This window comes from Schistocerca cancellata, chromosome 1 (assembly GCF_023864275.1).
Source record: "Schistocerca cancellata isolate TAMUIC-IGC-003103 chromosome 1, iqSchCanc2.1, whole genome shotgun sequence".
In the NCBI taxonomy this organism is placed as follows: domain Eukaryota; kingdom Metazoa; phylum Arthropoda; class Insecta; order Orthoptera; family Acrididae; genus Schistocerca; species Schistocerca cancellata.
The window spans coordinates 468,259,873-468,272,726 of NC_064626.1; the positions used below are offsets into that span (position 1 = coordinate 468,259,873).

Consider the following 12,854-nt stretch of genomic DNA (forward strand, 5'->3'; position numbering starts at 1 on the left):
ACAGCTGGGACAATGAAAATTATATCAACCTAGCACAATAGTCTAGCGTTAAAATATCGATTTGTTACATTCACTAACAAAATGAATTCATCAGTGACAAACATTAAGCAGAGCTCAAAAAAGAACAGCTTTGTCACTCTGGCCTAAGATGTGCCAATCAGGATTGACCAACCGCCATATCATCTTCGGCCAACAGCGTCATTTGGATGCATTACAGAAGGGTATAGGATCAGCACACCTCTCTCCTTGCCATTTTCAGTTTTGCAGACCTGGGAGCCACTACTTCTCACTGAAGTAGCTTCTCAATTGGCATCACGAGCCCAAGTTGGTCCCATTCCAGACTTCTCACCAGGGAAAAATACCAGGAATTGCCAGGAATTGAACCCAAGTCCTCCGCATGGCAGAAGCAGTTGACAAACATTACACTGAAACCATGTAATATGTATGTGGAAAAGAAGAAACTAAAAGCAAGATGCAGGAAAAGTGCTTTGAAACAGGCAGCTAATCTCTAATATTTGAGCGAGGAACTGTTAATTTTTTTAAAATAAGACGATTTTTTGGAGACAAAAAATTGTGTAGGAATCAAAACAGCTACTGCAAGCATCTGCCATATGTAACTCAGATGTACAGAGTTTACAAAATCCAGAGAGCTGTAGATAGCAGAGCCCAAGTTGATGCCATGTTTTCTGATGTACGGGAAAAGCTTGAACAGTATTTTGCACCATTACCTAGCAAATTGAACACATATTTACAGAGTAAACAGAATGTCAGCAAGTCATTCCTAACGTGGAGACATTATCCAATTTAAAACTATCACTGCTGCTGTTCACGTGATATATGAATGACTCAAGAGAAAATATTTGTAACTCTCAGAGGATGTTGACAGATGATATAGTTGTAGACTGTAAGTTCAAGTCATTAGAAAATTGTTATGAAATGCAGGAATTCTTGTAGATAATCAACACTTGGTGCAAAGACTGGCAGCTGACCCTCTACATAAATATCCTTAACATAATGAATGTAAACAAATGAAATGGTCAAATATTGACTGACTTCTAAGATTTGTTATCAGTCATGGGAATCACTCAACTATCAAGCTGGGAGAAAGCAGATAAACTAAGATTTACCTGAAGAATCCTCAGGAAGTGTTATTTACCCACAAAGGAGGCTGCTTAAAAATCCTTGTTTGGTCAGTTTTGAGTATTGTTCAATGGTCTGGGAAAATCACTAAGTTGGACTGAGAAATAGGGATGAGGTAGGTTGGGAGGGCGAATAAGAACAGCTGTGTAATTCATCACATTTGTTTCAGCCTCTCATGAATGAACAACAAACTCTAATGGTAGATGTTGCAATAAAAATGCAGAACATCACAAACATGATTTTCCTCATAATTCTGTAGTCTATGTTCTAACACAAGCGAAGGAACAGGCTACTTACTCCAACACACAATGTAGATAATGAGTATGAGAAGAAAAATACAGAAATTTGATCCCACACAGATGGTACACATGACCCTTATTACTATGTGCCATTCTAGAGTGGAACAGGAAGGGCAGAAACTACACTGGAAGACAATACAACCCCTGCTACACATCACACAATAAGTAACATATGCAATGATAGATTTTTTGGACATACGACATTGAGGTTTTTAGTGCTCATTCTAAAATCTTATACACGGATAAAAAGAAGAAAAAAGAAGAAAAAAAGAAAAATGAAAAAAAAGAAGAAAAACACACACATACGTCATTTGTCAGTTCGAAAACTTGTGATTTAAAAAACACCACAAGTCAGCTACTCTGCAACAGACTAAAATAGCTTGCTTGGCAATGTACACTGGAGTCATGATAATCCAAGTTAAACACTGCCATTTTCTGGGCAACATATCCTGAGCCAGTTAACTGCCAATTACAACATTAATGGACAATCTTACATCACATCCTCAAGTTGTATTGTGTTAGTTTGTTGGAACAGTTCACTGAGTTCAGGACATCTGGCACAATTTGTTCTTGTTTTCCTTAATTATATGAAACTTTCATCATTGTCACCAGAAGAATCTGAGGATTTTGAACCTCCTTTGAACTGTGCTCTGTCAATGCTTGAAAAGTTGCACTCTTCACTTCACTAGAGAGAAGAGCATTTATTCTAGGATTAAAAGTTAGATCCAGTGAATCCTTTAATACTGAAAGTCTAGAACACCTAAGATGCCTTAAAAACCACCCACTCTATTGGTACGTAATACACTATGTGGTTAAATTCATTTTCATGTAGTTTTATACATCCTCACAGCGTGGGTGGATATCATTAAATATCTTTTCTCTCCAAACAATTTTTTTCTTAAAATCAGTGACAATTTCTTAAGTTCTTGAGTATAAATAAAATTTATGATAATAGCAAGAGTGAAAAATACATTAAAGTTATGAAATTTGAATCACGAGGAATATTTTATGCTAACTATGTACAAGCCACACGCACTACAGAGCAGACTCAACAAGCAAACAATCTACTGATTAGCACTGTGGTTGTGCATCACAAAGTAATGAACACAGGCAGAGTGAAGTTGCCAAATATATGAAAAAACGTGACCAAACCGACATTTACATAAACTATACAGCATTTAGATACAGCAGATCCACCTCAGATTTATAGACACGTTGATTTACACATGAAATTGAATAAATTATATATGACAAAAGAAACATATACATCACCCTTTGATACATAACAAGAATGGAGCATGAGAAGAAGAAATCAAACATCTTCCCCACAACTGAGGCAGCAGATGGGTTAACACTAAAGGATAATAATCTGCCCAGAGGTTATAAAGAATTAAGAGACCTGCTACATCATATCCACGCCAAAAGAAAAGAATTTCTGGATTAACACAAGATGTACTGAGGGCTTATGGGAGCCCACGGATGAACAGAATTCAAGCCTCGACTCCCGTCCCCCCCCAGTGTTACATTTGAACACACTTCCCACATGGCATAAATAATCCTAGAGATGAATGCAATAAGAAGTTTCTTTGTAATGGGTGCAGTTAGAAAAAGGGCAGAAGAAATGGAAGCTGATCTTTTGCATATTCAGGAGCCATATCTGAAAAATGGGAAACACACACATCACATCTGGTGGATGTGTTGGTCCTCTCCCGGATGCAGCAATGGTTCATAAACGACAAACTAACCACAGCCCCTCAGAAAAACATATACATATTTCTTACAGGTCAACTTTCATTACGCAGAAATCCTACAGCTAAATTAGAAAGCATCTCTGTCACCACTCAAACAAACATGCAATAACTTGGAGTTCAGCTGGACAAAAATCACTTCTTCACACAACGTTTTCAAACAATTGTACACAAAGCAAGTAAAATTATACACCAAACTGCCTGTGCTTCAGCACTACAAGGTACCACACCACACAGAGAGAACTTATCATGATGAGATTTTCATGACCATCACAGGTTATGCAGCAAGTGTTTGGGCACACAAATTTCGGTGCACATAGAACGGGCAAATCATGTGATGTGCACAGAGTGGTGTGCTACTCTGACTAACAGTGGCCTCTGGCACTATGCCAACTGATGTTTTACTGTTGATACTCGGAGTCTACCCAGTAGATGTTACAGTAAGATATCATGTAGCCCCCATTGCCTACAAAAGTCCAAGAAATCTTAGACTAAAGGATAACAATCATGGTCCAACACCTCAATCGAAAAATGGGAACATGGCAGAATGACTGGGACAACAGTGAAACAGGTCAAAGAGTCTACCAGCTATCCTGTGTATTCAGAATGCCCAGTGCTCAGTTACCTAAACCCCTGTTGGTACACTACCTAACTACGCACCTGCATGGGTCTAAGAGGGAACACAATGCCTGTCAGTATTGTATATGAATTCAAACAATGGAAAATCCAGGGCACACATGCACGCGCGCGCCCGCGTGCGCACACACACACACACACACACACACACACACACACACGACCAGAGTCTCTGCCAGCAGCCTGACTGTGGTCGTGTGTGTGTGTGTGTGTGTGTGTGTGTGTGTGTGTGAGTTGTGAGTTGCATTTATGTTTGCGTGTGTGGTCTAATTTTGACTAGGGCATTTTTTGGCCAGAAGCTTATTTTCAGAAAGTTTCTTTGTTGTGCCTATCTGCGACTCAGCATCTCTGCTAAATGGTTAGTAGCGACTATCTTTTTCATAGTATTGTTATACGGGAAAACTTGGCCACATTACCTTTAACTGTGATGTTTATAATGGAATTAGGGAAACAACAGAGACTACTCAAGCACTATACGAACTTACAAGAAAGAATCAATGGTGAAAAAGACAAATTTTCCAGGATACAGCAATTACAAAACCTCTCCCACCCTGCATAGAATCACCACAGGAGCACCAATGTGAATAACAAAGTGCTGACAATTGCAACTAGAGTTGAGGAAGATGTGAATAAGAGAGCTGCATTACAGAATGAGTGTGCACAACCACGCTTAGAGTGACACACTAGGCAGAACCTGCAGTACCGTGTCAGCCCCACATCAGAGCAGCATCGTATTCCACCTCAGCGATGGAAACAAGCAGATGCTTGTCAAAGAGACGTGCATAAAACAAGTGTGGCACGGTGACTTAAATTATTTAAGTGGTTTGTAATTGTGATTCCTAGGTATTTAGTTGAATCTAAGGTGTAATTTAAGTTTAACAGATTCCTTTTACCACTCATTTGGATGACATCACACTTTTCATTATTTAGGATCAATTGCCAATTTTTGCACCACACAGATATTCTTCCAAATATTTTTGCAATTTGTTTTGACTTCTGATGACTTAACTACACTCCTGGAAATGGAAAAAAGAACACATTGACACCGGTGTGTCAGACCCACCATACTTGCTCCGGACACTGCGAGAGGACTGTACAAGCAATGATCACACGAACGGCACAGCGGACACACCAGGAACCGCGGTGTTGGCCGTCGAATGGCGCTAGCTGCGCAGCATTTGTGCACCGCCGCCGTCAGTGTCAGCCAGTTTGCCTTGGCATACGGAGCTCCATCGCAGTCTTTAACACTGGTAGCATGCCGTGACAGCGTGGACGTGAACCGTATGTGCAGTTGACGGACTTTGAGCGAGGGCGTATAGTGGGCATGCGGGAGGCCGGGTGGACGTACCGCCGAATTGCTCAACACGTGGGGCGTGAGGTCTCCACAGTACATCGATGTTGTCGCCAGTGGTCGGCAGAAGTTGCACGTGCCCGTCGACCTGGGACCGGACCGCAGCGACACACGGATGCACGCCAAGACCGTAGGATCCTACTCAGTGCCGTAGGGGACCGCACCGCCACTTCCCAACAAATTAGGGACACTGTTGCTCCTGGGGTATCGGCGAGGACCATTCGCAACCGTCTCCATGAAGCTGGGCTACGATCCCGCACACCGTTAGGCCGTCTTCCGCTCACGCCCCAACATCGTGCAGCCCGCCTCCAGTGGTGTCGCGACAGGCGTGAATGGAGGGACGAATGGAGACGTGTCGTCTTCAGCGATGAGAGTCACTTCTGCCTTGGTGCCAATGATGGTCGTATGCGTGTTTGGCGCCGTGCAGGTGAGCGCCACAATCAGGACTGCATACGACCGAGGCACACAGGGCCAACACCCGGCATCATGGTGTGGGGAGCGATCTCCTACACTGGCCGTACACCACTGGTGATCGTCGAGGGGACACTGAATAGCGCACGGTACATCCAAACCGTCATCGAACCCATCGTTCTACCATTCCTAGACCGGCAAGGGAACTTGCTGTTCCAACAGGACAATGCACGTCCGCATGTATCCCGTGCCACCCAACGTGCTCTAGAAGGTGTAAGTCAACTACCCTGGCCAGCAAGATCTCCGGATCTGTCCCCCATTGAGCATGTTTGGGACTGGATGAAGCATCGTCTCACGCGGTCTGCACGTCCAGCACGAACGCTGGTCCAACTGAGGCGCCAGGTGGAAATGGCATGGCAAGCCGTTCCACAGGACTACATCCAGCATCTCTACGATCGTCTCCATGGGAGAATAGCAGCCTGCATTGCTGCGAAAGGTGGATATACACTGTACTAGTGCCGACATTGTGCATGCTCTGTTGCCTGTGTCTATGTGCCTGTGGTTCTGTCAGTGTGATCATGTGATGTATATGACCGCAGGAATGTGTCAATAAAGTTTCCCCTTCCTGGGACAAAGAATTCACGGTGTTCTTATTTCAATTTTCAGGAGTGTAGATGATAAAATGACAGCATCATCCGCAAATAACCTAAGACGGCTGCTCAGACTTTATATACATAAGGAACAGCAGCGGGCCTGTAACACAAGCTTGAGGAATGTCGGAAATCACTTTTGTTTTACTTGATGACTTTCTATCAATTACTAAGAACTGTGATATCTCTGACAGGAAACAATGAATTCAGCCGCATAACTATCAAAAGCCTTCTGGAAATCTAGAAATATTGAATCAATTTGAAATCCCTAGTTGGTAGCACTCAACACTTCAAGTGAGTAAAGAGCTAGCCATATGTAACAAGAACAATGTTTTCTAAATCTGTGTTGACTGTGTGTCAATAGACACTCCTCTTCAAGGTAAATCATAATGTTTGAGCACTATATATATGTTCCAAAATCCTGCTGCATATCAACATTAATGATAACGTCCTGTAATTTAGTGGATTACTCTTATTGCCTTTCTTAAACACTCATGTGACCTGTGCTGCTTTCCAGTTTTTGGATGCACACCTTTCGTCGAGCAAGCCATTTTATATGACTTAAGTATGGAGTTACTGCTTCAGACTGGACTGGAAGACTTGCTTTTATTAAGTGATTTAAATTACTTCAATTCTCAGAGAATATCTATTTCTAAGTTATTCATGTTCGCAGCTGTTTTTGATTTGAATTCTGGAATACTTACTTTGTCTTCTTTGGTGAAGGAATTTCGGAATGCTGTGTTTAGTAACTCTGCTTTAGCAGCACTGCCATCAATAGTATTTCACTGCTATTGTGCAGAGAAGGCATTGATTTGGTCTTGCCACTAGCATACTTTACATACGACCAGGATCTCTTTGGATTTTCTGCCAGGTTTTGAAGCAAAGTTCAACTGTGGGTCCTATCATAAGCATATTACATTGAAGTCTGCACTAAATTTTGAGCTTCTGCAAAAGGTCACCAATACTGAGGATTTTGCATTCATTGAAGTTTGGCATGCTTTTTTTCGGTGTTGCTATAACAATGTTCTGACCTGTTTTTTGTACCATGGGGGGATCAGCACAAACTTTTGCTTATTTATTTGGCAAATGTCTCTCAATTTCTGTCGATACTATTTCTTTGAATTCAAGCCACATCTGGCTACACTTACACTGTTAATTTGAAGGAGTGGATATTATTTCTCAAGAAGGCATCAAGCAAATTTTTTTCTGTTTTTCTGTGGTTTTTTATACACATATTTTTTGTTTATTTTTGGAGGATTTGGGAGTTAGTCTCACTATGTCAAACCTGTGTTCAGTAATCCCTGTACCTGTTGTGATGCTCATTACTGGCTCAGAATTATTTGTTGCTACGGGTGAAGTGTGTGTTCACAATCGTTTATTATTCAAGTGGGCTCATGAACGAACTGCTCAAACTAATTTTCAGAGAATCTGTTCAGCACAATTTCCGATGACGTTTTATGTGTACCTCTGGATTTAAACATGTATTTTTTCCAAAATATCAAGGGTAAATTGAAGTCACAACAACTATAATTGTACAAATTGGGTACATGTTTGAAATTAGACACAAGTTTTCTTTGAACCTTTCAGCAATTGTATCATCAGAGTTGGGAGGTCGGTAAAACGATTTAATTACCATTTTATTCCAGTTGCCAAGAATGACCTCTGCCCACATTAACTCACACGAACTATCTACTTCAATTTCGGTACAAGGTAAGCTACTACTAAAAGCAACATTCCTGTCGACCATGCTGCAAATTGTAAGCTCTGCTTTATCTTGCAAGTAAGACTGGCAGCCTTTAGCAATTCTGATAGTTTCTTGAAACCAACGAGAATCTCTTCTGATACGAAGCGATACACATCACTGGTACCAATGAGAGCCACCACCTGCAGTTGGTTGCACCCAGTGCTCTTCATGGTACCTGGAAGGACCCAGTCCACGTCTGGAATAACTCCACCGGTTTGCACATGGAGTTCACACTGGCTTTCTCCCCCTCATTGGCAGCCATGTCCCAAAGAGGCTCCATAACCTGCCTAACACTGGAGCACCCAACTACCAATAATCCCACCCTCTGTGATTGCCCAGATCCTGCACGCTGAGAAGTTTCCTTTGGAACAGGACAAATGACTGCATCTGGTTTAGGGTAGCATTTGCCACAGACAGCACGAGCTTGCCACCAGCGCAGACACATTGGCGGACTTGTGAGTCATGCTGGACGTCCGGTGGCTCCTCACTGCTGGCTCACAACAGTGATGACCATACATTGTAGCCTGAAGCTGTGTAACCAAAGCAAATACAGCCTGGAGCAGAGAGGGAAGCGACTGGGCTTGCATCCACACATGGCAATCACAGTCCCTACCCATACTAAAAACCATGGAAAACTACACTACACTGACAAACAAAGGACTATCGACAACCGCTACGAAACTCTACTGCAGACACTGACAAGAATGCAAGAACTGTATCCAATAAATTAGATTAACATGCAGAGATTTAAAAACTAAACAATCACAGCACATAAGTGAGACCAAATAATTCATCCCTGATTAGAAACTTGCAATGTCACAAAATCTTTGCTCAACACAAACAAAAATGTGAGAACTGTGTCTAGTAAAAATGAAATTAACACACAGAAATTCAGAAACTAAACTACCATAGCACGTAGGTGAAACTATATAATTTGCTCCTGGTTAGGAACTTGTAAAATACCACAAAATTGGTTACTTCCCTGCTGTTGCTCTGTCTTGGCTAGCGGCTGCTGGCTGGTAGTGGGAAAGGAGAGGGGAGTGGTGGATTTAGAAAGGGGGTAAAGTTTAGAAAGGGGGAGGGGAGGCAATTACAATGATTTACAATGGCCTTCATATATGTGCATATTAGGTAGAAAATGGGCTATTGCTCAGACTTTCAGAACAAATTTCCCCTTATCTCTATAATTTGTTAACTGAATCTTAGTAAGGTCAAGCATATCAAGATGGAGACAGCAATGAGATGTGATCCAGTTTGTTGTTACTTCCAGCCATCATCCTGCATCTTAAGAGAGTCAGGTGGTTATTCAAGAGGAACATAAAATGCACACATAAATACAGTTCAAACAGGCCTTGATGGCCCAATGGTACCGACTAGCCACTGTGTCATTCTCAGCCCTTAGGCATCACCAGATGCAGATACAGAGGTGGTCAGCACACCACTCTCCTGGCTGTTGTCACTTTTCATGACCGGAGCTGCTACTTCTCCATCAATAAGCTCCTCAACTGGCCTCACAAGGGCTGAGCGCACCCCACTTGCTGACAGCGCTCGGCAGATCTAGACAGTGACCCATCCAAGTGCTACCCAGGCCAGACAGCACTTAATGTCGGTTATCTTATGGGAACCAGTGTTACCAATGCGGCAAGGCCATTGGCTTATTCAAGAGGAGTAAAGTTTAATTTCTCATCTGGCTACCCACTTTCTATAAAGCACTTCATCCAAATATCAAGAAGACATTCTGTTTTATGTTTTGAAGCATTGTTTTTTCTCTCTGTAAGTGAGAGTCCAGCTCAATCAGTTTGAAAAAACAATAAGATACCAGACAAAGGACATTTGCCTTGAATAATTATATTTACATTAACAAAAGCATCTTTCAGAACAAACTTTAATTTTGTTATTTATTTGTAGCAAAAATGAAATGCAACCTAGATTTAAATGCGAAAGCACATTAACAGTAGAATTTGAGGAGTAAACTAGCTTTATTCTCACCTACCTTTTATGATATCATCACTAAGACTGTCTACAAGGCGACACAATAACCAGAAGTAATCACGACAGGCTGGCCCATATGGTTCTTTCCCTTCCTCTGTAACATGCTGAATTGTCTAAAACAAAAGTAAGAGGAGGTATTTTATGTAATATGAAGATCCTGAACAATATATACTTTCTTCACATAAAAATAGTCCTGCTGAGAAAAAATTTATATCTGTCAGAGGAAAGTATTCTTACCTGCATTCAAAATAGAAATAATCAGAATGAATGCAATACTGAAATCAAAAACATGGTTATATCTTTATCATACAGGGGAAAAAGAAGGGGGGGGGGGCGGGGGGGGGGGGGGGGGGGGGGGGGGGGGGGCAAGGTGAACTTCAGCAGGCTGATAGAAACACACCGCAAAAGACTGAATTTGAAGAGACTCGGTAAATGTTTCATAATTAACTGGAATAATCTTCAAAAAAGTTCCGAAGTTCTACTGAATCTCTCAGGAGATGTTGCTCAACTCAAGGAGAAACACTCCTCGGTGTGCTCCTCGGTATGTGTGTGTGTGTGTGTGTGTGTGTGTGGTGTGTATCAGCTATTATTTTTATCACACATTATCACTCTGGAAAAAGGAGAGGGGGAACTACAAAGCAATTTAAGTGGCAAATTTGCGAAATAAAAGACATGGGATACAGGCTGTTACTCAGTTTGTGTTTGAGATGCTTGGCATGACTGTCTCAATGCAGTATCATGTGCCAGTGGTAAAGTTCTTTTAGGAGAATGGTGATTGTGCGCCAGTAGCTATGCAGAAGTTTTGGACACTCGAAGGTTTAAAAAAAGGCATTCGTCTGGTGCCTGCTGAGGGTCTGGAAAAAATGATTATGAAATTCTAAAAGAGAGGTTATTTCTGAAGGGCAGTGTGGTAGGGGGAGGGAAACAATTGATCCATCTCACTAAAAGATGTGGCCACAGGATTGCATGAGGGGTCGAGCGGTAATGTGCAAAACATGCAGTGCTTGGGAAACTGCCCAAACTCAGGAAATGCCTGTGAGTACAGGGCAGAAAATCCTACAAAACATCCTGCATTGCTATCCATACAAAATTATTCATGTTCAGGGGTTGCTTCAAGGCTGACCTCACAGTAATCCAAACGTTTGCTCTACAATTTTTTGCTCCCATGGTAGTGGACAACGAATGGCCATCGAACATTCTGTGAATAGATGGATTCCACCTGCATATCCAAATACATGTCCATACACAAAAATCATGAACCTGGGCAACGGAAAATCCACTCACACATCAACCGGTATATCTTCATTCTGCAAAGGTAACTGTGTGGTGCAGATTGATGACATTGTTTATCTTAGGGCATAATTTCCAAGATGGGTCCTGCAAGTCCTGTTGCATGTATGGTCACTGGTAAATACTACAACCATCCTTTCTATATCAATGTCATTCCAAACCTTCAACACAGTGGATGCATGGTTAGGTTGTTTTCATGAAAGATGGCTCCCTGTGAAGATGATACATTGGTTTGTGGGGCGCTCAACATCGTGATCGTCAGTGCCCATACAAGTTCCCAATCTTTCCATTTCCAGTCTAGCCACACCTCGAATGATGATGAGATGATGAGGACAACACAAACACCCAGTCCCCAGACGGAGAAAGTCCGCAAACTGGCCAGGAATCGAACCTGGGACCCTGAGATTCAGAGGCAGCCATGCTAGCCACTAGACCACGAGCTGCAGGCACACCTAGTGAAGCAGCTGCTGCTGAAACATTTTGGAAATTATCATTTCCCTACAGCTTGGCCATACAAATAACCTAACTCCAATCCATGTGACTTCTGGCAGTGAGGTTATCTGAAAGATGCTGTCTTCAGTGATCCAATTATAAACTTAGATGAATTGAAGGCACACATCGCGCAACACATTCTGAATGTGGCCTCTGAGACCCACTGATGTGTTGTGGAATATGCTGTTTCTCTGTTTAACTTGTGGCAGGAAACTGTCGATGGCATATTGAATGTGTCATACACCAGTCTCACGACAATTAAAAATCAATTTCACTGTTGCTTTTTTTGTTGTTTTGGCCTCAGGACAGTTAAAAACCCATTTCTCCCATCCACTGCGGTACAAGCTTGCCATGGTGGACGTACTTACCTACCTTATAGTCATAACAGTTGAATGCAAAACTTGTGCAGTTACGCACACTGCACAGTATACTTGGTTTAATGTGCAACTCACACCATAGCCATCATACAGTGATTCATATGTCATTTCTAATAGCTGAACTCATTTATGTTATGAGGCTTACAGAGACATCTAGTTGGAAAATTTTCATATCCCCCCCCTCCCCCAAGTAATGTTTCCCCCTTGTGTCATTCTGAGCAGCGTTTTTTCCCCCCTTTTGCATTTCAAAACTATAATATTAATGACAATCATAAAAATCACCTTGTATATCGATAAGACATTATGAAATGAAAGCAGACCTAGTATGCTAGCTTTTTTAAATTTTCTATCACCTATCAGTGACAACGTTCACATTCAAAGCATAATGGTGAAGAATTGACTAGGAGCCATTTATTACTGTCCATTAAATTTTCAGACTGTCCTTGATTTGCTATTTATTGCAATATTTATTTCATCAGCAAAGAAAACAAACTTGGCATCTGGTAATTGACATGCACATGGAAAAGAATGGGTCCTAACATGGGAACTTGTGGGTTACCACACGTTATTAGTTCACAGTCGGATGATGCCTGATAGCTTAATACATTTCCCTTTCACAATGACGTCCATTATTTTCTGCCAAAAATATAGAAAATGTGCCAAACTGCAGCATTTCCTGTTACACTGTAATATTCTTATTTATTTAATAGGACATTGTGATTCA

General features: G+C 41.7%; 1 protein-coding gene across 1 annotated transcript in view; it reads right to left on the reverse strand.

Annotated features, from left to right (window-relative positions):
• The window catches only part of LOC126177063 (ubiquitin carboxyl-terminal hydrolase 34), a 479,314-nt gene that overhangs the window by 207,113 nt on the left and 259,347 nt on the right, over positions 1-12,854 (reverse strand). The window contains exon 27 of the mRNA XM_049924303.1: positions 9,973-10,084. Coding sequence (XP_049780260.1) covers positions 9,973-10,084 — 112 coding nt within the window. The remainder of the gene's footprint in view (positions 1-9,972; positions 10,085-12,854) is intronic.